This window comes from Portunus trituberculatus, chromosome 37, assembly GCF_017591435.1.
Source record: "Portunus trituberculatus isolate SZX2019 chromosome 37, ASM1759143v1, whole genome shotgun sequence".
Taxonomy (NCBI): Eukaryota; Metazoa; Arthropoda; class Malacostraca; order Decapoda; family Portunidae; genus Portunus; species Portunus trituberculatus.
The window spans coordinates 7,546,360-7,573,740 of record NC_059291.1 but is presented as its reverse complement, the minus strand read 5'-3'; the positions used below and the strand labels follow the sequence as shown (position 1 = coordinate 7,573,740).

At 42.0% G+C, this 27,381-nt stretch overlaps 1 protein-coding gene across 1 annotated transcript; it reads left to right on the top strand.

Moving 5' to 3' along the window:
* The first annotated feature begins 300 nt into the window (after positions 1–300).
* Positions 301–26,573, top strand: LOC123513814 (sialin-like). Its single transcript, XM_045271179.1, has 11 exons — positions 301–453; positions 16,780–17,019; positions 17,745–18,004; positions 18,810–19,043; positions 20,503–20,590; positions 21,562–21,788; positions 21,969–22,118; positions 22,692–22,824; positions 23,423–23,664; positions 23,968–24,094; positions 24,224–26,573. Exons 2-11 carry the CDS (start codon positions 16,896–16,898, stop codon positions 24,301–24,303), a joined length of 1,665 nt encoding a protein of 554 aa, XP_045127114.1. The 5' UTR covers positions 301–453; positions 16,780–16,895; the 3' UTR covers positions 24,304–26,573.
* Positions 26,574–27,381: the final 808 nt, after the last annotated feature.

Genomic DNA, 27,381 nt, shown 5'->3' with positions numbered 1-27,381 from the left:
TGATTCATCCCATTCATGAGCCAGTAGCAGCAACCCGAGCGTCTTTCATTGTTGTCTGTCATTCATCATTCCGTCCTTTACCGCCACTCTCGACGGCTCTCCAAACGCCATGAATGTTGAGGCACAGAGTCACGACATAGGCCGGGCCAGGGCAAGGAGGGACGTGGGTATGTAAGTCTTTTTTTTTTTTTTTTTTTTTTTGACAGGCAAAGTGAGGGTCCGGCGGGAGGTGTAGGCGTGGGGGAAGGAGGGTTTGTTGGGGTGGGGGGGGTAGCGGACCATGTGCGCGTGGCAGGAGGGAGTGCAGCTGCCACACCCGCCATCGCAGTGCCTCTGTTTATCTCAGGACGCGGCGGAGAGCAGACGCGCGCCCCGCACTCTTCCCCACGTGCTGAGGCCACGCGGCTCAGCATTGTACTCTCTTCTTAACTCAAGGAACTCTGCGTTCATCAGGTAACGCAACACCTCCTGTACACTTAGCCTCCCCAGGGATGTCACTTGGCGCCTCGTGTGTCAGTATTTTTATCTCCTTACTCCTAAACATTTCCTATCTCCACTACTGTTAGCTGGCTATAGTGGAAGTTAATTGTCTTTATTGTGCTTCCATGCTTGTTTTGATAGTTTAACAGGGATTGTAGATAATAATAAGGGAAAGACACCACTGGGGACGCAACTAGTCTGCTTCGTGATAGTTGTAATAAGTGTGACGTATGAGCATCGCGTTTAGGAGTACGGGGTTGTGCTATAGGAGTAGATGCGGGAGAGGGAGTGCTGAGCAGTGAGCGACGCAGCAGGAGTGTGCGAGCTGCGTCACTCCCACAACTTTAGTTAGTGCCACCACCTGACTGCACTGCCACACTTGTTGATGTTCACCACTGATTTCCCTTTAACCGGGCCACTCTCTCTCTCTCTCTCTCTCTCTCTCTCTCTCTCTCTCTCTCTCTCTCTCTGGCTTATTTAACTTTCAGGCAAGTATTCTTCTCTTCCTTTTTCAGTACTTCCTCTCTCGTCTGGCGTCTGCATTCCCTTCTCTCTCTCTCTCTCTCTCTCTCTCTCTCTCTCTCTCTCTCTCTCTCTCTCTCTCTCTCTCCCCCACAGATGTATTTCTGGGTTATTCTACCTTGGACGCAAATTCTTCTTTTACTTTCCCTCCTTTCCTCCTCTTCTCAGTTTAACAGTCTTTTTTTTTTTCTTATAAGCGAGTGGGTTTTTGTCTATCTCCTTCACGCTCTCTTGTAGTTTGTGTATCCTGTGTTCTAGTTATATCTTAAGTCACCTCATGCAGCACGTAACTATGTAGATGTGTGTGGTGTTTGGCAATCTATTGACCGTTAGTGTGTGCGTGTGTAATTCACCTCGGTCGTCTGCTGGTCACCCAGCCAGTCTTCCCAATTACGGAGCGAGCTCAGAGCTCATAGACCGATCTTCGGGTAGGACTGAGACCACAACACACTCCACACACCGGGAAAGCGAGGCCACAACCCCTCGAGTTACATCCCGTATCTATTTACTGCTAGGTGAACAGAGGCCACACATTAAGAGGCTTGCCCATTTGCCTCGCCGCCCCGGGACTCGAACCCGGCCCTCTCGATTGTGAATCGAGCCTGCTAACCATTACACTATGCGGTGTGTGTGTGTGTGTGTGTGTGTGTGTGTGTGTGTACTTTAAGCCACCAGTTATGACGCAAGGCCACACGTGAAGAAAAATCCCTTGCTTATCCAGTTACAACGTACAGATTTTCCGACTATAAGAGAGAGAGAGAGAGAGAGAGAGAGTCTGTACTTCAGCCAGTACAGATATGCACAGAGGCAGAAACGCGATAAAAAAATATCCATTCTAAACACACTAATGAAAACACACACAGACTAAAACACACACAAATTACAACCAAAAAAAAAAAAACACACACACACACACACACACACACACACACACGTACCAAGAAGCAGATATGATAGCAACAAGTCCCTTAATGAATGCTTAGTTGCAGTTGCGTGGTCGCGTCCTTGTCTTTCACTAGCACACCTTTACGAGTACCAGCTACGTGAGGTTGGATGAGAGGCGCAGGTACTGTTGATGAGTTAGTGTACCTTGGCGTGGTGTGAGTGCGCTGGGTGGCAAGGCTGTGTAGCGTCCATGGGTTGCAGTGAAAGTATTTGTGCATGGTCAGTGTCTGCTGGATCGAGGACAAGGTTAAGGTGGCAATTTTGTTATGGGTGCGTTTCGTGCTTCTAGTGTGGTGCTATTGTTTCATTTTTTTGTGGGTTTAGTGAGTATTATTGCAAAATTAAGCTTTTTTCATCCGTTTGTGGGTCTTTTTCCCGTTTATCGTGCATTTCTTTTTGTTTTGTGAGACTTTCATTCATTCCTTCAGCCTACGTAGCTTCTTATTCCTCTGTTTTCTTTTAGCATAGCTTTTTTCCTTTTCTAATCGTGCCTTTCCTTTCCCTCAGTAGACTTTTCTTATATCTTTTTTACGCATTTGCTCCTTCCCTTTAGTCTTCTTCCCATATTCATGAAGACAGAAAGTGCCTTAGTGAGTTACCAGTAGATATGGCGGCGAATAAACATGAAATCACTCCAAACAATCCACAAAAATACCATAAAACTACAAAATAACAAATTCCAAAACACTTAAAAATCCATCACCTATCATTAACATCCACAAAAAATATCCACAAAAAATACAAAAACGTCTGAAGAACGCCAGGCAGTTATAAAAGTAACAATAGAGTTGACTGCGGCTATGAAATTACTATCTTAGTGAGCAGCGCCGTGCATTGCAGCTGTCCCTTCGCAGCTGCTTGGCTAAGAGTGAGTGAGGTAATGCATTCACCCGGGCACTGTGAGCGGAAGGAGAGAAGACTGCGTGGAGACTATGAAGACGTAGAAGCTGAGACGGAGTGGTGGAGTGCTATGCTGGGGTTGTGGAACGGTCAAGGGAATGTCAGGGTGAAAGGAAATGCGCTGATGAAGGGACTGTGTAGGCAGGAGGGCAAGGGGGCAAGGGCATTAGACAGCTAGAGGTGCAGGAGAGCGCAGAAAAGGGTTAGGAGAGTCAAGTTTTCAGAGTCGTCAGCCGTGTAGTGTGAAATCCTATTAAGTTTTTAGAGTGACACACGCTCACCGCTGGAAGTTTGTGACGTCGTGATGTTGTGGCGAGGAAGAGGAAGTGTGCTCGTATTATGCTTGCGTTATCTTATCCTTGTTTTTATCTTATCTTAGTTCCTTTACGTCACAGTGCATTCTTGTAATATTATGTACGTTAATTACTCTCTCTCTCTCTCTCTCTCTCTCTCTCTCTCTCTCTCTCTCTCTCTCTTCCGTGATGATTTTATATTTCCAGTTTTTCATGCATATAATAGCTGGATATTAAAACCTGATTAACACTTGCGTACCAATTAAAGTCGTTCAGATGAGCTATAACCGTGATTACGAACACTTGTGGTGGAGGGAAGCAAGGAGTAGAAATGGACGCAAGAAATGTAATGCAAAAAGAGACGGATGAAGATATGTAAGAGGTGTGACTGTTGATGTTGAGAGAAGGAGAGAGAGGGGGGAAGAAGGGGGGATGAAATGCAATTAACCACTTCACTTTTGGTTGGGAGTAAATTATTTTATTTGCATTAGGAAGGGTCTATGGAGGTCAGAAGATTAACGGCCACAGTCTTCATTATTTTAACCCCCACATAAGTTTCTGAAACTGTATAAAATCACCAGATAATAACCATAATGAATGTGAAAATACGTCAAGGTACTGAAGAGGCTAGTAATGAAGGCTGCATCTTATCTCCAATTACACATTTGAACATCTGAGCCTCTAATAGTAGTAATTGATCCTAATAATTCCTTCGCTGTATTCATGAACATTTACGATAATTTTCTCTTTTGCTTCTTCTTCTTCCTTATCAGCTTACACCGTCTACGTGTCTTTCTTTTATATTTTTATCTTCCTTCAGTGCATTCGTAAACGTTCAATGTGGTTTTTCTCTCTTCCACACACACAAGACCACACCACACCACACCTCACCACAGCCTCACCTCACCGCACCATACCACATCAGACCTCATCACATGTGCAACCTCCACACCTTACCACAATCTTAACATACCTCAACACACCTCACCACAGCCTCACCACAGCCTCACCACACCACAGCCTTACTTCACCACACCCAACCTTACCTCACCACACCACAGCCTCACCACACCACACAACAATCTCATCATACCGCACCACATAACACCTCACCACAACCTTACCACACCTCACCACACCACACCACACCACACCCTTACCACATCTCACCACACCACCCCACATCACACCAAAACCTTACCACAACCTTACCACACATCACCACACCACACCACAATCTTACCACACCTCACCACACCACGCCACACCTCACCACAACCTTGCCACACCTCAGCACACCACACCACACCACACCACACCACAACTCACCACAACATCATCTCACCACACCTCACCACACCACAACATCACCTCTCTTGTCCCATCAGTGCAGAATAAACAAAGGCAAAGTGGCAATGTTCTCAGCCCAAGTAAGTGACAAACTCGTGGCATATGTAAATAATCTTCATAATCCTTCCCTCCTCGGCGTTTAAGATCCTGCAGGTGTAGTGATCGAGGGAGCGTGACTGTAGTAAACCTGTTTTTGGCGAGGGAAGGGAAGGAGGAGGAGGAGGAGGAGGAGGAGGAGGAGGAGGAGGAGGAGGAGGAGGAGGGTAAATGTATCGTTTTCTGTTTACTCTCTTATTAGTTCTTCCTCTTACTTTTCTTTGCTTTTCCAATATAGTGCGCTCTATTCTATTCTCTCTCTCTCTCTCTCTCTCTCTCTCTCTCTCTCTCTCTCTCTCTCTCTCTCTCTCTCACTACACAAATTCTTTCAATCACATTCACATTCAGTCTTCATTCCTTCCTCCTCTGAGCACATGAGGGAGAGGACAGGCAGGGGGAAGGGAAGGGGAAGGGTGCAGGGAGGGGTAGGTCTCTGTCACTTACCCTGGCAACACCCTGCAGACATTGACCCGCCAGGCACGCGGAATAGAGACAGGCAGGGTGGTGGAGGTATAGATAGACGTCTTAAAGCTGCAGCGGTAGTGAAAACACGAACACCAAACCACGCATAGTTCCAGATACTTTATGAATTCCTGTTATTTGTCTCTTATCAAGGTGGTCTCTTTCTCTCTCGCTCGCTCTGTCTATTTCTCTCTCTCTCTCTCTCTCTCTCTCTCTCTCTCTCTCTCTCTCTCTCTCTCTCTATCTATCTATCTATCTATCTATCTATCTATCTATCTATCTATCTATCTATCTATCTATCCACTATCTATCTATCTGTCTGTCTGTCTGTCTATTTATCTATCGATCTGTCTCTCAATAAGCAAAATGTAAAGGTCAGCGTCATTAAAGCGAAAAGGAGAGAGAGAGAGAGAGAGACAGACAGACAGACAAGGACAGAGACAGAGACAGACAAAGACAAACGGGGAGCGAGGTACATTTACTCTAGGAGACGTTCATCTGAGTGCACCCCAGCGAAGTCATTATGGAACCGCTGCACTCATCCATCAGGTAGTCAATGAAGTGGTTGGTCAGGATACTAAGCAGCCTACACGTGGCAGCTTCCCTGTGTCTCCTTGTGCATTCCTCCCCACACACTTGACTCGTTTATTGGGCGCGGAGGAAACAACAAGACGAGGTGCATGTAGTTTGAGAATTAATATATCGAGGAAACAAAGAAAGTAATGGATGAATTTCAAATATTAAGAGAAAAGGAGAGAGAGGAATACGAAAGAAGGAAAGGAAAGGGACATGTGTGATTAAGTACCGTGTTTAAAAGATTAAATCAAGACTAACAAATGGATTCGACACTGGTCCGTATTCAGAAACGCTTTGCTCTCTCACCACGACTACTTTCCAAGGCCACAGAGATGATTAACGTGGTTTCAAGAGTGTTTCTCCAGTTGATAATGTGGAAATCTTGTCACTCTGCCTCTAGAACCGCAGAAACACCTTAAAAACTCGTGTAAACTTAATGAAAGACTTGAAAGAGTGTAGGTGAAGCGCAGAGGTGTTTGAGAATACGACACTGGTTCCTTCTCGTCTCTCAGATCCTTGGTACTGTTTGCCCCACATCGCCATTCAGCGCCACTCGTCCACCGCACCACACAACGTAGTACACTCATCATGCCCTCATTCATTCACTCACTCACTCATTCATTCATTCATCGTCTGGCATTCACACACACATCCGCTCACTTACTTAACCTTTTCTCTCTTGCCTTTCTTTCTTTTTCTTTTTTCTTTCCTCTTCTTCTTCTTTATTCATTTACTATTTTCTTTCTTTCCTTCTCTTTCTCTTATATACTTGTTTCTTTGTTCTTCTTTATTTATTTATTTGTTTCTTTCTTTATTTTTTTTTTTTCGTTTTGCTTCCTCCTCTTCTTTCTCTTAATTTAATTTAATTTATACTTCTTCCTCTTCTTCCCTTCCTTCTTCTTCTTCTTCTTCTTTCTTCTTCTTCTTCTTCTTCTTCTTCTTCTTCTTCTTCTTCTTCTTCTTCTTCTTCTTCTTCCTCTCCTTCTTCTTCTTCCTCTTCCTCTTCTTTTTCTTCTTCTCCTCCTCCCCTTACCTCCAGCTTCTCCAGTTAGATGGCGCCACAGGGGATCAAGCAACGTCCCTCTGATTTCTCCCGCTCCCTCAGTGCATTCACAAACCTTTATGTCGTTCTTCCTCCTCCTCTCTTGCAGGGTACGAGTAGATCCGTCTCCAGCATCCTCCTCCCACCTGCTCCTCATCACTTTAACATTCCTCTGCTTGTTAGTTTTTCTTTTCTTCTGTCTGAGTCTCTTCTATTTGTACTTGAAGTCTCTTGTGCGTTTAATGTAGCGTGGAAAGATTAATTGTATGGATGTTCTTGTGTGTGAGTTGTGATTCCGTGCAAGGTATTTTGTTTTACTTGCTTACTTGTTTATATATTTGTTTATTTACCTCATTGTGTGTCTGTTTTATTATATTTATCTGTTTAATCATTTGGGTTGTCTTTAGTTTGCCTCAGCCTTGATATGATAAGTAAGAAGATCAGTTTCTAGTCTCGATATCCGAAAATAGAAAAAAAAAATTGTTTACGGAGGTGACAATTTTCAAAACACTACACACACTATTAGTTAAGAATTCATATATATGTTTTTCTTTACTAATGGTGTAGGAGTATCATTAAAGTATAAATATCATTAGAACCATGAAATTATCTCCAGAAATATGTATGTTCATTCGGTATTGATGGTGTATCGTTAACTCAGCAACGGAACCACGAAAACATCTTTGACCCCTTCAGAACTGAGACTCATTTTGACCATGATTTTTAGGTAGCATTAGATTATTTTATTTGCATTAGGAAGAACCTACAGAGGTCAGAAGATTAATGGACAGAGTCTTTACTATTTTAATCCCCACATAAGTTTCTGAAGCTGTATAAAATCACCAAATAGTGACCAAAATTAATATGAAAACGCGGCATTGTGCTAAAGAGGTTAGAAATATTGATTTTTTTTTTCCCGCATGGATACCGTACTGTTAACGCATCAATGGAACCATGAAAATACCCTAAAAAGAAACCGAGTGCCATCCACTAGGACAGGTTAAGAGTGCTTGAGATAAAACACTTCCACGCTTGGGTCAGACTACGCCGTATTCGGAAACACTTCGCTCTCCCACCATCACTGCTTTCCAAAGGTTGCAATTGAAGATAGCCGTGTTTTTAAGGATATTTTTATGATTGACAAGATTTCTAGTTGATTTAAAGGCAAAACTGTCATAAAAATCCGGGTGATTGTCTCTGTGGCCTTAAAAGATTGTCGTGGTAAGAGAGCAAGGCGTTTATTGATAGGGGCGAGAATGTGGCTCCTGCTGGTGGTGGGAAATGATAATTAGCATGCCTTGTTTACGTTTGCGTTTGCTCTGAGATAACAAAGAGAATCTGTCCGGGGCTATAATCTGATAGATTATGATAAACGAGGTCATTCCACAAAACTTCCTGTAGAAATGAACGTGAAAACTAAAAGTTTCATTATGATTCTTTGCTTTGTTTATTTTGATGTTCGCTTTCAAATAATATAGATAATTTTTTGGGAAGGAATTATAATCAGATGAAAAAATAAACGAGACCATTGCACGAACCTTCCTGTAGAAATAAACGAGAGAAATGAAAGAGTTTGGTGATAGACATTTAACCTATTGAGTACCATGACCCGTTTCCATATTCATTCTGTTTCCTATTTCGTAATTTTATACAACTTCAGAAACTGATGTGGGGGATTGAAATAGTGAAGACTGTGGCCATTTATCTTTTGACCTCTATAGACCCTTCCTAATGTCAATGAAATGGTCTAATGGTACATAAATCTCAAGGTAAAAATATGTCCCAGTATTGAAGGGGTTAATTTCCAGTCGTTCAATAATAGTACTCGATTATTTTCCGTCTAAACACGGAGAGACGGTCTTAATTCGTGTGTTTCGCTCCAGCCACTCACTTACTCATTGCCAGTTTGTGTAGTTCAGTCACACATTAGTCACCTGGTGGGAATATTTGGCTTACGTCCTTGTGTTTGTCCTTACATATGGTGGTGGTGGTGGTGGTGGTGGTGATGGTGCAGCGACGCAGCGTTTAAAGTAATGGGAACGCCTGCACCTCCTCCACCACCACCACCACCACCACCACCACGTCATGCATTCCACTTTAAGACCTCCCTTTCTCCTCCTCATCCCGTGGTTCATACTCTTCTTAGCTGGGAACATATAGAGCCAGGTTAGGTGGAGTTAGGCTCCTTCCGCGCTAGGCAGCTTTCCGTTGTAATAGAAAGTGGACAGTTTTTTAATACAGACACCTGAAGTTATACGTTTGAAATCCCCTCCTTCAAAATAATGCTTCGAATCGTGTGAAATAGTTCGTAGGATTTTACTTAGGCTAGGTGTGGGGGGGCTAGAATGCGTGAAAGGCCTGGTTAAAAACAAAACTTCTGTGAAAATTCCTGTGAAGTACTACAAATAATGTTAATCTTTTAGTCATATAAGAACAAGTTAAGTTACATCTAAATTCAGTTAAGGTTAAGATAAGTCAAGTTTATACGTTAGAATTAGATAGGTATGTGATTATACTTCATTAGAGGAGCCAAAATTAATGGTCATCAGATTATAGACCCCACCTGCCGTCACCAGCGTCTCCATGACATGCCAACTACTACCACGCCTCACTCGCGGTTCATGCACTTTTCAAGGACGTCAGATATATATATAGAGAGGCATCCGGGTGCAGATGCCCACTGCAAGCCACGTCCTCACTTACTTCAGGACACGAAAGCAAACATATTTCATAAATCCCTCGCAACTCCATTACATTGCTTGCTTGATTCACTCACTGTCCTTCCTCTTCAGCATTCAGTTTCCTTAGATCATCCTGCATGCGTGCGGTCTTCACCTTGAATAATTGACAAGGACGGACGTGCTTCTTGCCTTCCAATTCAAGAAGTCTAGACGAAGAGACGCTTTACTTCACACTCTTCGGCTTAACCCCTTCAGTATCATGATGCGTTTCCATATTCATATTCCTTATTACATATTTAGTGATTTCATACAGCTTCAGAAACTCATGTGGGAAATTAAGATAGTGAAGACTGTGATCACTAATATTTTGACCTCCATAGACGCTTCCTAATGTCCATAAAATGGTCCAATCGTACACAAATCTCAAGATAAAAAGATGTGTTGCAGTATTGAGGGAGTTAAGCTGACTATGTACACTACTAATGCCTTCCTCTGGTGGTTGTAATAGTAAATACCACAGTCCTACTTCAATTTCTTCCTTCTTCCATACGCTCCAGAAGCAACAACGGACCATTTTTTTCTTCAAGATAAGATTACTTGTGACTTTCTTGTCCTGAAGTGATAAGAGACCAGATTTACAAAGGCCGCTGGTACAAGAAATTTCTCTCTTAAGTTTATTAGTTATGTTTACAAAAAAGGCATGATTAGTTTTACGCTTTTTAGAGATAAGAACAGCTGAATTTTTATTGTCCGAAAGTGTGTTGGTTATATCAACAAAAAATATATTGCCTCTTTTGCCTTTCCGTGATAAGAACGAGTATTTTTTCCCCTTGAAGTGCATTAGCGATAGTAAGAAATAAAAAAAGGTCGTTATCTTCTTCGTCTTTTCAAGATATAAATATATCAACCTTTTAATGTTCTGAAGTGCACTGATAAAAGAACCAGGATTTCTATCGCCTTTTTTTAAGATAAAAGGTTATTTTTTCCTTGAAGTGCATTAGCTAGAGTCAAGAAAACTGTCATTACTTTCCTCACCTTTTGAAGATACGAGTTTTAATTTTTTTATGTCCACAAATGTACGTCTCTTGTCTAGAAAAGCAATTGTCTCTATCGTCTTTTTCAAGACACAAATATAAACTTTTATCTTCGCCCTAAAGAGTAATATATCATGGATAAGAAAAATAAAAGATCTTTCTCACATTTTGTAGATATGTACGCATTTACAAACTTTTGATATTCTTTAATGCTATAACGCGTTTTTCATATTCATTCAGTATTTAGTGATTTTATGCAGCATCAGAAACTTATGTGATGATTAAATTAGTGAAGACTGTGGCTATTAATGTTCTGACTTCCATAAACCCTTCGTAATGTAAATAAAATCATCTAATCATACCCAAACTCATTCTATAAATGCGTCCCAGTACAGAAAGAGTTAATAATCTCTAATTACCCGTCCCAAAAAAAGAAGAAAGAAGAATCATCGCGTTTTTCCTTATCTTTGAAGTATATTGCTTATACTTGAAAAATAAAAAGGGGAAGGTTCATTCAGAAAGGGTCATTAACTTATCGATTTCCTCGCCTTTTGAAGATACAAATGTCCTAAGTTTTTCACGTTTCCTAGTGACAGTTCGCCGCGATCAAAACAGAACCGGTTAAGTCGCCCACGTTTTTGCCCTTCGCTTCCAACCACTGACGACGAGCCCAGAACATCGTGGCAAAGAGTGGTGGTGTAAATAGGCACACACACACACACACACACACACACACACACACACACCTTCCTGAATCATTCCGACGCACACAAACACAAAATTGATGCCAACAACGTGACTCCGCCCCCGACACAAAAACACTCACTCTCTCTCTCTCTCTCTCTCTCTCTCTCTCTCTCTCTCTCTCTCTCTCTCTCTCTCTCTCTCTCTCTCTCTGAATTTTCAGGAAATTTTGATAGATTTCAGTTTTCTTCATTATTTTTTTGCAGACTCGTGGTTTATGTATGATGTATCTATTTATCTATCTACCTATCTATTTGTATTTCTGTCGGTCTCTCTGTCTGTCTGTCTGTCTGTCTGTCTGTCTGTCTGTCTATCTATCTATCTATCTATCTATCTATCTATCTATCTATCTATCCATCTACCTACCTATTTATATATCCTTGTGTGTGTGTGTGTGTGTGTGTGTGTGTGTGTGTGTGTGTGTGTGTGTGTGAGAGAGAGAGAGAGAGAGAGAGAGAGAGAGAGAGAGAGAGATGTTAGCGAGAAAACGCGTGCTTTTTTTTCACCAGCGAGGACCATAAGACCGAGAGATGGGATGAGAGGAGAGGTTCACACGTGACTTTGCACACACCTTCTGTAGTACCCACGCTGTCCCCGTGCTACGCCTTACCTTCGTCCGCTGACACCTTTCCAACACACACGTGACTCTTTTCTTAGGTCTCTAATTACTCATAAGTCCCTCGCAACGCTCCCTAGTGCCACGTGTCCCTTGTTAGTGACCACTGATGCCACTCTCATACTTCCAGATTCTTTCTAAGTCTAGTCTCTTGAATGTCTCTCGAACTTCTGAATGCCTCTTAGCAACCTCCGATCGTCTTCCTAACACTGTTTGAAAGCTCCTGGACTCTATTAATTCGTCCTGATTCTTACTATCGTGTTCAATTCTATTTCATGATTCTTGAGTTTGATTTCTTATTTTCAACACTTTCTGGATGGATCATAAAGCTATATAATACTATTTAAAGATTTTTTAGTTCATATACTACCTCTTAGGAATATTCAAATACTTTTTAAAGCTGCCAAATACTTTTAAATGATTCTCGAACTTCTAATATATCATCGTGACACTCCACGATTCCCTTAACATTTACTTAATAGTCTTTGATACTCTTTACACTCTCTAGTACCCGTCAACAGCCTCCCATCGGCAAACAAAACTCTCAGGTAGCAGATAGAATAGCACGTGCTTGAATTCTGCTTCTCTTTTGACTCCTCTCGAGCGTTCTAAGAAAGATTCCTAAGTGCTTCCTTATTTCCCTTCTTTCTTTTATGCCGGCGTCGCTCTTCCACCTTCCTCAGGTCGTCGCCCCCGCTATGTTTACCTTCCTGAACATTATAAAAGGAAAGATGGCAAGCGGCGGTGACATGTGGCCTGTGTGTCCCTCTGGCCTGTCCATTACAAAGGCCTTGGCAATGTGGATAATTATTTACGGTGACGAGAACCAAGTTGTTGCTAAAACATTCTCTGCATCAAAAGAAGCAAAGCAATAGTGAGGAGCGTGAGGTGGCAGGAGCAAAATATAAAATAGAAAGTAACGTGATAGGAACAAACTTAAAAGAATAAGGTGGGAAAAGCAAAGCATCGTAGCGTATAATGTGAGGGACTAGAAAACAAGCAACAGTGATAAAGGAAACGTGATTATTCAGGTATTTGTGTGAAAAGGAAAAGCGAAAGACTAATGGAAAGTGAACACTGAACGGATAAAAGGCGAACAACAACGACGAAGGATAAAAAAATATATAGCTCAGGAATTGGTGTAAGAAGGATTAGGGAAAGACTTGCGGAAAGTGATAATTGAGGTGATGATAGCAGGCAACTGACACAACCTAAGAAATTATTGCCTAGAAATACATGCAAGAAGTAAAAAGGGAAGATTCATGGAAAGGGAATTTTTATTTAAAGTGTTGAGAAGAAAGTTACTTGCTAAACTTCTTCTTTGCCAAAGTTCAAGTGAGAAATGCAAAATAATCGACTTTCTAGTAAAGAGCAGTGAAGAGAGAAAAGTAACTGGAAATTCACAAAAAAATAAGGAAAAGAAAGACCAACTATGTGGAGCTAATATGTAAAAAAGACGCTCCCAGACGCCTTCCTTTGCCAGAAGTAAAGCAGAGAAACAAAGAGAAGGAAATCAACATAATGTAGACGATGGAAGGTTACAAAAAGAAGCTTTAAACAGAATTCAAAGAAAACCAAGGAAATAAAAGTCATTGTGGGAAGCCTTGAACTGTCCATATGTAAACAAATCATTGCTAAACATCGTCGCCAAACACGTGACTAAAATAGATCCAAATCACCACAACACGTACCATCTAAACAGGAAATATAACTAAATACAGAAACTGAGAGATAAACAAAACATGAAGCTAAATCTGTAGGAATACTGTCCGTTGCTAAAAACAATATTCATGTCCTGTTTCATAATACTGAACTAAACGTGCACATTTGTACGATGACCAAGTGTTTTGTACGTTACCTTCACGCTACAGTTCAGTCGTGTAGCGTACTATACTATATGACTACTAGTAGTAGTAGTAGTAGTAGTAGTAGTAGTAGTAGTAGTACTAGAGTTAGTAGTAGTAGTAGTAGTAGTAGTAGTACTAGTTGTTGTAGTAGAGTTAGTAGTAGTAGTAGTAGTAGTAGTAATAGTAGTAGTAGAAGTAGCAATAAGTAAAAGTAGTACTATGGCCTTTTATAAGCTTATTACAGTTAATGAAGAAACAAAATAAAAACTAGAACCTAAATAAAACCCATATCTCATCGAATAGAATATTACTAACACTTTAACTTACGAAAAAAAAATTCAAGTGGCAAAACGGTTGAACAGTGAGCGTATTCCATTATTTGTTGGTGTTGAATCCTGGGATGAATTGAACGAGGAACACAGCGAGGTAAACGTTACGTGAGTATGTAAGCAATGTGACGGGCGGGGGCGACTCAGGGACCGGCGCTAGAGACTCAGTGCCAAGTGGTCTCAAAGTTTTGCCTTGTTTAGTTTTCTTCTCCTTGTGTTCGTGGCCTCTCCGGTCCCAGGAATCAGACTCTGTGAAGACTATCGATCTCTCGCGGTCTACTCTTCTTTCTCCTTCATGTTATCTCTTCCCCTCTTCTCCTTCCACTTCTCTTCTTTTACTTTTATTGCAGCTCCTCCTCGAAGGAATCAGACGCTCTTGATAATATCGATCTCGGAATCTTCTGAAGTTCCCCTTTAATATTTTGTTCCTCCTCACGTCCTCTTCGCTCTCCTCCTTCTCCTCCTCCTCTTCTTCCTCTTCCTTTCTCTGCACAACATGCAGCATGATATTGATGCCATAACGCAAGCATCAGCCAAAGGTCACCCGGAGTACTACACTCGTTCATCTGTGGTTTATTGATCAGTGACGCCTCCAACCTCACTCACTTCGCTCCTCGCCTCGCCATTCACACGCTGACCGATCCACACTCCAGTCTGTCTACCCACCATTCCATCTGCACGCCACGTTATCCACACGCACTCCCATCCACACGCTAACTAACCCTCGAGGCATCATGTCGCCGTAATAACTCATCTCTACACATGACACTGACAGCAGCTGCGCCACTTACCTCCTCCCTTCACACACACACACAAACACACATACACGGTGACTTCCCGCATGAATAGAAGTGTGTTTTTTTTAAGGAAGTCGATCAAGATAAGAAGTTCTTGGGAATATGAACGTAGAGATAAAGTTGCTTCTCTCTGTTCATTTGTTTTACTTCAAATGAGAGAATCGTTCAGAGGAAACATATGGTTGGTCCTTTTATCTTTAACCTACATTACGCATTACCGGGAAGGGCGGTGCGTTGTGGTCTAGCGATGAGCATTACGTTGTGACATTAGTGGCTTTAGTTATAATGTAATCGTAGTTCTTGATTCTAATGTTTTGTATTTCGGCATCACGGTCAGTATTCATCACCGATAAATTATCAATAGTAATTAACAATAATCGCATTAAAATTAACAGTTCATGTCTTCTTTATCCGCTTTGAGTCCACGTAAAAATTTGACTATTGAGCTTGAAGAAAGTAAAAAGAAGGAGGAGGAGGAGGAGGAGGAGGAGGAAAACCATAATCTCTATACTTGAATCATCGTTTCATTTGACTATTACATTTACCCATTTAGACTTCTAACTTTGGAAACTGCAAAGGCGCAGACTGTATGTCATTATATATAACTACAATAAAATTAAATAAACATAGAGCACTTAGTCTTCTTCTTCTTCTTCCTTCTCCTCCTCCCCCCCTCCACATCCGTTCCTCCTCCTCTTCCTCATTAAATTGTACCAAGGAGGAAAAATGTGGTGATTTATTGTTAGAATTTCCTAAACTTGTCACTAATATGCACACACACACACACACACAGAGAGAGAGAGAGAGAGAGAGAGAGAGAGAGAGAGAGAGAGAGAGAGAGAGAGAGAGAGAGAGAGAGAGAGATGGGGGGGATGAGGTGACAGTGGTAAGGAGTTATAGGCAAGTAATGAGTGGAGGGTGAGGGAGGGGCAGGTTGGAGAGATAAGAAAAAAAGAGGAGTAGGGAATGTCACATTGAGAAACACGTGTTGAGTGAGATCAGCTGACGTAATGAGAGAGAGAGAGAGAGAGAGAGAGATGATACGGTAGAAAGAGGAAAAATGGAAATAAAGGAAATTATGGAGTATAGAGAGAGAGAGAGAACAAGTGGAGGAGGAGGAGGAGGAGGAAAAAAAGAAGGGGGAGAAGGAGAAGGAGGAGGAGGAAGAAAACTAACGATTATGTTTAGCATGGTACGCCCTGTGGCCTTCACTCAAAACAAATATAGCAGAGAGAGAGAGAGAGAGAGAGAGAGAGAGAGAGAGAGAGAGAGATAGAGCAGTGGTGGATATCGACAAAACAAACACTCATTATATTACAGAACCTTTGAAATGTGGCGTAGTTTCTTGCATCAGTAAAATGAGACAGTAATTTAGGACACGAGTGGCGGAGGAGAAGAAGAAGGAAAGTGAAAGCAGACTAGTAATTGTTTTCAGTCTGGGCTCCGCGCTATCTTGCAACGTCACACACTCCTCTCTCTCTCTCTCTCTCTCTCTCTCTCTCTCTCTCTCTCTCTCTCTCTCTCTCTCTCTCTCTCTCTCTCTCTCTCTACTCTCGCTCACGCTCTTTCCTTCTCTCTCCCTCTCTCTCTCTCTCTTGCTCTCGCTCTCCCCAGCCGTCTAGTTATATCTGGTTTGTACCGGATTCTTGCCACACACACACACACACACACACACACTCTCTCTCTCTCTCTCTCTCTCTCTCTCTCTCTCTCTCTCTTGGTATTTTTCTTCTCACGTGTGTTGCTGGTGTGGATGGAGACATGACAAAATGGGGGAGGTGTTCTGGGGGTGAGTGTTAGGGGGAGGAAATGTTGTTCAATGTTTTGGTGTTGGTGGTGGTGATGGTGGTGGTGTTCGTAGTCGTCGTCGTCGTTGTTGTCATCTCTTGGGTGTTGGTTGTGGTGCTTTTGTTGCTGTTGTTGTTATTGTTATTGTTTTAAGCATCATCATCGTTATCATATCATCATTATTGTTATCATCATCACCACCATCACCTTCCCCACCACTCCATTCATCTTTACACCCAGTTATACAGTATTCATGTCCGTTTTCTTCTTTTCACAGCAATAAGTTGACAACCTCGACCACCATCTCTACTACTACTAGCTACAACAAGCACAACCACAACCACAAGTACTATTACCACTACCATTAGTTCTACAGACGCTGCTACCACTATCATGTCCCCCAGCATGGACTCGGCCGGCGCACAGTCTCCACAGGACTCAGCACCGGATACGCATTCCAAGTCTCTGCTTATCAACTTTGACGGGACCATCGCGGAGCCTCGCCAGCCCAGGAAAGGTACAGTCACTCGCAAAAGTCCGCATTCCCTTTTAGTTCAAGCTCGTTTTCCCATTTCTGTGCGTCACCTCCATTATTTCAAAAGGCTTTAATTGAATTTACACGATATTTTTAAGCCTTTTCTATAGTTGTAGAAGCAGATTGGCAAGATTTCTACAATATTTACTGGAAAAATACTCTTGAAAACACTGCTAATCACCTCTGTGGCTCTTGAAAATAGTCGTAATGAGAGAGGAGAGCGTTTCTGAATACGGCCCTAAGAACTGCTCTAGCTCATATCTGGGGAAAGGGAGGGTGAAGAGAGAAGAGGGAGATACACAGGGGGAACTCGGAAACACGGGAGGCCTAAGGAACTGTGTGCTTGTTTGTGTGTGGCTGTGTGAGTAGCTGGGTGGTGGTGGTGACGGACGGTACTCACGGATAATGCACATATGCTTTACTTCTTCCTCCCGATTTCTCTGCTGTTTCCGTTTTCGTTGGTGTCAATAACCTTTTGGAGTTAGATGCGTTGTGTCTGAGTGGGATTAAGAAAGATTTGAGTGGCATTGGGTATGTTTGAGTGGGGTCAGGTGTGTTTGACTGAGACTAAAGAGGATTTGAATTATTTTGAATGAGATTAGAAAGGATTAACTAATCATTAACATCACTATCTTCTTACTCTATACGTGTACAATAAAACTTTCATTTACACACATGATGACGGTGGTTCGTTCTCTGCACTTCAGCTGATGGCACTGTGAAGGAGCGTGTGGCGGACAGCTGCTGGCAAGTCCGCTACACTTTCGCTGTGCTGGCTCTGTTCGGCATTGCTCTCATGTATGCAATGCGCGTGGTGTTATCCATCGCTATTGTGGCTATGGTCGGCACGAGAGCGCATCACGGCCACGGGGAGGACGGAAACTTCACTGACGAGCCTGAGGATCTATCTAATGTATGCCCAGACATCAGACACGGCACTAATTCTACCGCTGGGAAGGCTGTTGTGGTGAGCTGCTCTCCGTTCTCTGTTCTCTGTTGTCTGTTCTTCTTCTTGTCTTCTTCTTTGTGTTAGTGGTGAAGATGGTGGTAGTATGGATGTGATGAGCTGCTCCTCTCTGTTCTTTGTTGTCTTTTCTTTTCTTGCCTTCTTGGTGTTAGTGACGATGATGGTGATAGTATGCATGTGTTGAGCTGCTCTCTGTTCTCTGTTCTCTCTTGTCTCTTCTTCTTCTTCTTATCTTCTTCTTGATGCTAGTGGTGATAATGATGATTTTGATTGTATTAGGTTATCTTATATTTTATTGTTTTTTTCCTCTTTCTGTTCTTGTTTTTTCTTATTCTTGTTTTTCAGTTCTTTTTGGTTTTACTTTGCTTTTATTCCCTGTTTTCTATTGTTCTTTTTTATTGTTTCGGTTCTTGTCGTTATTCGTCATCTTTCTTGCTTTTTTTTTTTCTCCTTATTTTATTTGTAAGGGTTTGGTTTCTTCTATTCTTGTCATTTCTTTCTTCTATACTTATGTTTGATTTCTTGTTCTAATATCAATGCTTCTTTTTCCTTGTTTTCTCTTAAATTCTCTTGTTCTTCTTATTACTGTTGCTCTCATTGTTCTCTTCGTCTTATTTTTTGTTCTTATTCTCTTAATGTCTTTCTGATTCCTGTTCTTATATTTGCTCCACTTATTATTATCATGGTCTTCTTCTTCTTCTTCTTCTTCTTCTTCTTCTTCTTCTTCTTCTTCTTTTCTTCTTCTTCTCCTCTTCTTCATACACACCGAGACCTCACCACCAAATCGACTTCTTGTAACCTGCAGGAGGGAGAGTTTGACTGGGACGAGACGATCCAGGGCCTGATTTTAGGCTCCTTCTTCTGGGGGTACGCTTTCACCAACATCCCAGGAGGTCGGGCTGCGGAGTACTTCGGAGGCAAGCTTGTGTTCGGCGGCGGCATTGTGCTCTCCGCTGGACTCACACTCATTACTCCCATCAGCGCCAGAACCTCCACTGAACTGCTTATTGCTGTCAGATTCTTCCTCGGCTTAGTTCAGGTGAGATTGACTTACCTGGCTGTGTTAATTTGATTTTTCAGATGAGATTGAATGAGTTTCCTTTTATTTTTATTTTTCCTTTCTTTTCTTTTCTTTTTTCTAGTTTTAGTTTAGTTTTTCTGGGGAGTGGTTGTTGATTTGATTATGTTTGTGTGTGTGTGTGTGTGTGTGTGTGTGTTTCCTTTTCTTTTCTTTCTGTCTTGTTTTGTTTTGGTTGTTTTTTTTTCTTTTTGTAGCTCTCTGATTTTGTCTTTTCCCTTTTTTCGTTGTCTGCTTCTCTTTTTCCTCATTATCTGCTCTCTCTCTCTCTCTCTCTCTCTCTCTCTCTCTCTCTCTCTCTCTCTCTCTCTCTCTCTCTCTCTCTCTCTCTCGGCAAATGTTCTTTTTTTTCCTTATCATTACTTTTTTTTCCTCCTTTATTATCTTTTGGCAGTTGAGGAAGGGTAAACAATTCAGAATACCCATTATACTCGTAGGAAAAATATTCACTTAAAAAAAAAAGACAAGGCATACTAATGAATTATATACTTAGAAAAGAAACACCGGCCAGTAATATTTACAATTTGAAATCCCTTACTAGGCACTATGAATCAATACATTAATTTACTATGTTTAAATGTATACGTCTTTAGCACATTACCTTACTAACGAGTAACGCAAGTGGCGCGCAGAACCGTGAAAAACTCTACGGTTGCGCGTTGCCGTGTTACATTACCTCGCTGAATCCTCTCCCAATGCTCTCCGGTGTACTGGTGTTATTCGTTTCGCTGGTGATGAAGTAAAGTGTTGCGGCAGTAGTTTAGTGTGCCAGATCCATGATTTGTGATGTTCCTCCTCATGTAGTTGTTTGGTTTTACGTGCTGTGAGCCAAAGAAGAGTATAAAAGAAAGGCATTAGTGTTAGTAATGACCATAAGACAAGACTTGCTGGGAATTAGTGGTGTGTGTGTGTGTGTGTGTGTGTGTGTGTGTGTGTGTGTGTGTGTGTGTGTGTGTGCGTGCGTGTGTGTGTGTGTCTTTCTGTATTATTCGACGTTCCCAGGTGGTCACCTATCCATATCCTAACCAGACCCAACGTTGCTTAACTTCACTGATCGAATGAGAAGGTGTATTCAGTTCCGTTTGTGTGTGTGTGTGTGTGTGTGTGTGTGTGTGTGTGTGTGTGTGTGTGTGTGTGTGTGTGTGTGTGTGTGTGTGTGTGTGTGTGTGTGTGTGTGTGTGTGTGTGTGTGTGTGTGTGTGTGTGTGTGTTTAAAATGTCACATTTCTAGCATATTTAGCAAAGCTTCGTACATAGATAACATGCACATAGCAAAACATACATGCGCAATATCACCAGGCATTACTTATCTAGTTATTCTTGCTATTCTTTCCTTAGTGCCATTTTAATTACCATTGAATGTGCTACTCATCTGTGTGTCATGGATATGTGAGTGAACGGCGGGCGGTGTCTCCTTGCAGGGCGTGGTGTTCCCTGCCATCAACTCCATGATCGCCACCTGGGTCCCGCCGCTGGAGAGGAGCAGGTACAACACCATCATTTACTCAGGTGAGCAAAACAACACACGTGAAAGAGGAATAGTAAGGATAATATAGTCTGGTTTGCTGAAGGAGGGAAGTAAGTGTAGTAGACGTAATGTACTAAAGGTCTTGCTTGACCATGTCCTCTTCCTCCTCCTCCTCCTCCTCCTCCTCCTCCTCCTTCTCTTCCTCCTCCTCCTTCTTCTCCCTCCTCCTACTACTACTTGTTGACGTCGCACAGCTGGGAAGGGAAAACCTGTGACGTCATTAGCCTCAAGGTCAGTCCTCGTTTATCCTGGAAGGCCTTGGAGTGTCGCCCATCAATACTGGAGGAGGGAATAGGCGGAGGGGAAGGAAGGAGGGAAGGGGAGGAGAAGGGGAAAGCGTTGGAAAGTTGTTCTAGAAATACAAACCTATAACTAACTACAATTTTTTATCCTTCTCTCTGTTCCCTATTCTTTTATTTTGTTACTTCTTGTTCTCTCTCATGGATGGTCAAGGGAGAGGAGGAAGAAAAGGAGAAGAAGGAGGAGGAGGAGGAGGAGGAGGAGGAGGAAAGGGAGCTTCTAGAATTTCTGCTTTCACATGTGACTGAGAAAGGGAGAAAATAGCAAAAAAAAAAAAAAAGAGGAGGAGGAGAAGGTGGTAATGGAGGAGAAAAGTAAAGAGTAAGAGCAGGAGGAGGAAGAGAAGAAAAAGTTTCAGAATAGCAATCCTCATGTGGCATATAACTGAGGAAGAGAGGAAGAGAGATGTAAAATGTTAATGTCAGTCCCTCATTCATTATACGAGAGAGTAACGGTAGGGGGAACGCGAGAGAGAGAGACCTGGACTAGGATAGGGAGAACACGAGAGAGTGTGGGTACAATGAATGCACATATCAAATAAATATAAAGGTCAACAGCTAGAGTACAAGCAAATTAATATCACCATGGCACATGAAGGTTAGATAATGCAGAAGAGGACGATGGTTCTAACTTTTCGTTACTTCTCCGTCAGGCTTCCCTCTCGGTACCGTGCTTTGCCTTCCCATCGGCGGCTGGCTTTGTTCCTCCGACTTTCTGGAAGGTTGGCCCTCTGCCTTCTACCTCTTCGGGACCCTGAGCGTGGTGTGGGGCTTTTTCTGGTTCCTGCTCGTGCACAACCGTCCCGAGATCCACCCAAGAATCTCCACCAAGGAACTGATGCACATTCAATCCTTCGAGAAAGATATCAAGAGTGCCGAGGTGAGACAGACAGAAAGAAACACCTTTGTCAACTATTTATAAAGTTCAAATATATTTACACACACTTGCATTACTCCAATCCCTTCATGAGGCAACACAGTGCTACCAAAAAAAACTTCATAACATTTACTATACCTCTCCATCCTTTCTCGAAACAATGCTAACCATCTTCTCTTGCAGGTCATTCCTCTCCCGAAGAAGGAAATTGTACTCTCCTTGCCCTTCTGGTCCCTGGTGATCGGAGCTCTGGGTTATGACTTTGGCTTCTACACACTCCTTACCGAGCTCCCCACGTACCTCAAGAACATCCAGCACTTTGACATGAGCGAGGTGGGTGTGAGGGAGAGTGAAGGTGACAGGGGGTGTAGATACTAAAAGGAGCGAGTTAAAGGGAGGGTATTTGTGCCTGCTCTGTTTGTAGTGTGGTGGTGAACAGAAGTGACGACATTGAGAGATGGGATGTTTTGGTAAGTGTATGGAATAATTGATGAGTTGTTGATAAAGATGAGTGTAAAATTAGACTAATTTTTTACGATTGTTTAAAGTTATATATATATATATATATATATATATATATATATATATATATATATATATATATATATATATATATATATATATATAACTCATTCTTTCGTTTATTTTTTCCTTTTCTTTTACTTTTATCTTTATTTTCTTTCTTTTTATCTTTTCATCTTTTTCCTCCTCCTCCTCCTCCTCCTCCTCTTCCTCCTCCTCCTCCTCCTCCTCCTCCTCCTCCTCCTCCTCCTCTTCCTCCTCTTCTTCCTCCTCTTCCTGCTTCCTCTTCAAATATCAAATTCCTGCATTCAACTTCAGCTCTTCACTTACACCAACCTGACTCAACAACCCAAAGCACTCATTAACCATTTCACTTCCCCACAGAACGGCCTGATGTCATCCCTGCCCTTCCTGGTGATGTGGCTGTGGGGCTACGTGTGGGGCTCTCTCATGGATCGCCTCACTGCTGGCAACAAGATCTCCCTCATTGCCATCCGCAGGCTTTCCATGTCGCTGGGTGAGTAGTGATGGTGGTGGTGGTGATTAGCTGGGGTGTTGTTTGAGTAGGATGGGAAGTTATGTTATTCTCTCGTGTTCATAATATATCATTCCTTTTTACTGATAACCTGGAATTCCTTTTCTGGTTCTGTATTTTCCTCTACCTATGATTTCTGGCCTTATCTTTAGAGGGAATGGCATCTCAGTGAGTTTTTTTTTTCTCTCTCTCTCTTTTTTTCTCTCCTCTCTCTTTCTTGCTCCATCTTCTCAGTCACAAAAAAGGACATTTAAATCTATCCTTTCTACAAAAACAACTCAAAAATCATTTCCATAAAACCATAAACCAATTCAAACCCATTTTTCTCCATTAAGCCCTTCAGTACCATGACGCGTTTTCATATCCATTCTGCTTACTATTTGGTAATTTTGTATAGCTTCAGAAACTCAAAGGGGGGTGTTTAGTATAATGAAGACAGTGGTCATTAATCTTCTAACTTCCATATACCCTTCCTAATGTCAACAAAATTATCTAATCATAAGTAAATCTCAAAGTAAAAACATGTCCCAGTACTGAAAGAGTGAAAAGCAATCTAACTCTTTAATCTCCCTCCCTACAGCTCTTTACGGCCCTATGGTTGGTCTGATGCTGATGTGCTTCGTTAACTGCAACACAACGCTGGCTATGATGGTTCTGTGCGTCGCTGTTGGTCTCAGTGGAAGCGCAAACTGCGGCTTCCTGTGCTCCCACCAAGAACTCGCCCCCAACTTTGCCGGCACGCTGCTTGGGATCACGAACACTGTGGGCTCCTTGGCGGGTGTCCTGGCTCCTGTCATCACCGGCAGCATCACTGAAGGGAATGTAAGTGTTTGGCTGTGTGTGAGACATGAGGGAAGCGACTCTTGTTGTTGCTTTGTGGTTGTTGTTGTTGTTGTTGTTGTTGTTGTTGTTGTTGTGTTTTGTGTGTTTGTTTTTGTTGTCCTTTACTGTGTGTGTGTGTGTGTGTGTGTGTGTGTGTGTGTGTGTGTGTGTGTGTGTGTGTGTGTGCGTGTACTGTTCTTCCTCTCCTCTCTCGTCTCTCTCTGCTCTTCCTTTTGACTTTACTGTTGCGGCACTAAAGTCAAATATGTTATTCAATCCTACTTCTCTCTCTCCCCGGCACAGCAAACCCTGAGTGCGTGGAGGACAGTGTTCCTCATCACAGTCGGCGTTTACTTCCTCACCTGCACAGTGTACGTCGCCTTCATCACCAACCAAGTGCAGCCCTGGAACGAACCCAAGACAAAAAAACGTAATGATAAGTAAATACTGTCTTTCCTTCCTTAGATCATTTCTTTTTTATTATACAAACACGCTCTTCTTGACGGGGCGATGAGGCAACAATAATCCTGACTTTATTCTCATCTCTCTTTTAAAACAGAAGGCGAGCACCGTAACGGGGACCTGGACACTGCCGCGGCCTTGTTGGTGAATGACCCCAAGGCCCTGCCAGTGTGCTGAACGCGCCACGAAATTCAGGACTTCCTAAACACACCGCAGCCAGGGTACATGACGCAGACACGAGACAATAGCACGAACCAGGAAATCATGACACGAATCTCTTACGTCTCAGAATCAGCAAGAGTCTGCACTGTAATGGCCTGCTTTAAGTGCTGATGTCTTCTATATTAGAGGATCGAGTGAGTTATCTAATCATTGAAGCTTTGGTTCCAAAAGGGAAGGTTTACAATCTCTTGCTTTCTGCTCAAGTACTGCATCACAAGCTTGTTTCTTCACGCCACGAGAAGAAGACAGGAAGTAACAGGAGAGGACCACATTCTCAAACGTCTCACCGTTTTATCTCAATTTGCACGCTTAAATGAACGTTAATAAGGTTCTTAGGAGTGTTATTGCGATTCTGATGATAGTTTAACAAGATGGAAACACCCATAAATCATATCAGTGGCCTCTGAAAATAGTTAATAGAGCCAGTAATGTTTCAAAGTACGGGCTCAGGATTTAAAGAGATTCAACTCAAAAGAAGACTGCGAAGTTCTCCAGTATGTGTGTCCGTGTCTGTGTCTCTCAGGACGTGCGAGTAAAACGGCCAAGTGTGAAACGGAGTGGATGTTTATAGCGTAACAGGTAGAGAGAGGGGAAAAAAGTAGTACCGAACCAAGGAAAGGGAGAAAAGTGTGCAAAGAAGAGTGAAGTACGTACGAGATTTGTAAATAGAAAGAGTGAAAGAAAAAAACTATATGAAACTAAAAAGAGACTATGAAGTACGTGTGTATGCTCCTCTCTCTCTCTCTCTCTCTCTCTCTCTCTCTCTCTCTCTCTCTCTCTCTCTCTCTCTCTCTCTCAACTATTTTCTATACATGCATGATGAAAAAAATATAAAAAGAGGGAATAAATGTGAATCTCCTTTGCTCTCAGTTGATATATAATTACGATTGTCAAAGAAAACGAAATAGAAAATTAAACAAGTGAGCATCAAGAACAGTAAATAATCATGACTAACTTTGGTTCTGGATGCGTTACCTGTCGATTCTATTTCGTTTTCTGTTTGTTTTCTGGGCTTATGCTATTATTATTTTTTTAAGAGGCAAGGTCATATCTCATACATCAGATTCTTTGTTTTTAATAGTCGCGTATATATTACTATACATCTCATCATATTCAGTACGCATCATTACCACCATTACGTATTACCACCATCATCTCATTTATTTCATTCATTCATCATCAAATCGTCACGGAACGGGAAAGAATGTTCTGTGTTTTTTTATAGTCCTCGTGCTTATAGGAGTACTTTAGTATCCGAAAACTTCCGAATCAGCTTCTGTCGGGTGAGTGCGTGGCTGGCCCGTGCACTCCACCAGCAGGCATCTCTTGGCAGCCTCGTCAATGTCCCAATACAGCGCCACTATACTCGACACCTCACAAGTATAGCGTAGCCTGTCGAGTGGCTGGCTGAACTACGAGTATCCATTGATATTCACATCCCACTCAAATTACAAGGGTTTTCACTGGGCGGTAGGGTACTGACTGTCCTTCCTGAGCATGAGAATGTGTGATATCTGAAAGAGCTTTACCATTAGAACGGACTGTATTGAGGCTTCCACCGGGTTTCGTATTCTCAGACGTTTCAACGATACATCTCGACCACTTTTAACAAACTTTTAGTTGAAATTATGAGGATTTTCAAGAGTGTTTCCGTGATTCTGTTGACGGTTTAACGAGAAATTTTGTACCATCTAAAGATGAAACGCCGGTGAGAACTTGATTAATTGATTCTGTTGCATTTGAAAATAGTCCGAATGACAGAATACCGTTTCAAAATACGGGCCCTTGGTGGGGAAGTAAATACCATGATCCTGAAAAACATGCTTATATATACAACAATCGCTTCCAGTATTTGCGTAGCCTCTGCTGACGTTACTTTCCTCGCCATCTGTTCGTGTGCGCTCTGTTGTTACATTCACAGTGATTTGTCGCATGTGTTAATAATACTACCTTTGATGACAATAGCGATAACAATGATGATACCTGTGTACATACATGATATACTCCAATATTTTTATAAGAGGAATTTACTCTGAGATTTATTTTTGCGTGATTTTACGGTTTGTTTGTATTTTCTATCAGAGAATGTAGATAATTTTTATTTGTACTTTCTAGTGTGTTGAATTATGTGTCACTGTGATGTTCTGCATTATATGAAGGTGTGTGTGTGTGTGTGTGTGTGTGTGTGTGTGTGTGTGTGTGTGTGTGTGTGTGTGTGTGTGTGTGTGTAAAAAGTTTTGATTAAAGTGTCTCTAAAGTGTAAGTCGATGATTTGATAAAAAATGCAGAGTGTAAGTGTACCCACATATGTTTTCTTACTGTTTGACACACACACACACACACACACACACACACACACACACACACACACACACACACACACACACACACACACACACACACACACACACACACGGTAGTCGTTAAAACCTTTGATATTTAATGAGGCACAAAATGCTACACATGATAATTATTACTTCCATATCAGTGAAAGGTAGAATAGGAAGTAAATAAGTAGATCTTTTAAAATGTACGTATATAACAATGAATACTTACACTTGTATTCAGACGAGAGTCAAGTGTAAACTTATACATAGATAATAATTAATGTGATGAATATCTTTAGCTAATATTGTGATAGCTTACCGGTTTTCATTGATTAACGTTAGTCTTTTTTTTTTTCGTTCTTACCAGCTGTATGCATACAAACCCGCAACTGTGTACATATGTATGATGTTTTGCTATTGATATGAAACAGAGAGAGAGAGAGTGTGTGTGTGTGTGTGTGTGTGTGTGTGTGTGTGTGTGTGTGTGTGTGTGTGTGTCGCTGCTGTAGATTATATGACCATGGAAATAAATTTACTATTGCTATTAACATGTCATTTTATTTCTACCCGTGTTACGTGTTAAGTGGGAGGTGTGTGTGTGTGTGTGTGTGTGTGTGTGTAATTCACCACGGTCGTCTTCTGGTCACCCACCCAGTCTTCCCCATTACGGAGCGAGCTCAGAACTCATAAACCGATTTTCGGGTAG

What these genes read in the sequence shown, in the direction of transcription:
- LOC123513814 (XM_045271179.1), top strand. Translation starts at nt 16,896, where the DNA reads ATGTCCCCCAGCATGGACTCGGCCGGCGCACAGTCTCCACAGGACTCA. An exon ending in CAACACCATCATTTACTCAG is followed by an intron (nt 20,591 to 21,561) that starts GTGAGCAAAACA and finishes CTTCTCCGTCAG; the next exon opens with GCTTCCCTCTCGGTACCGTG. An exon ending in CAGGCTTTCCATGTCGCTGG is followed by an intron (nt 22,825 to 23,422) that starts GTGAGTAGTGAT and finishes CCCTCCCTACAG; the next exon opens with CTCTTTACGGCCCTATGGTT.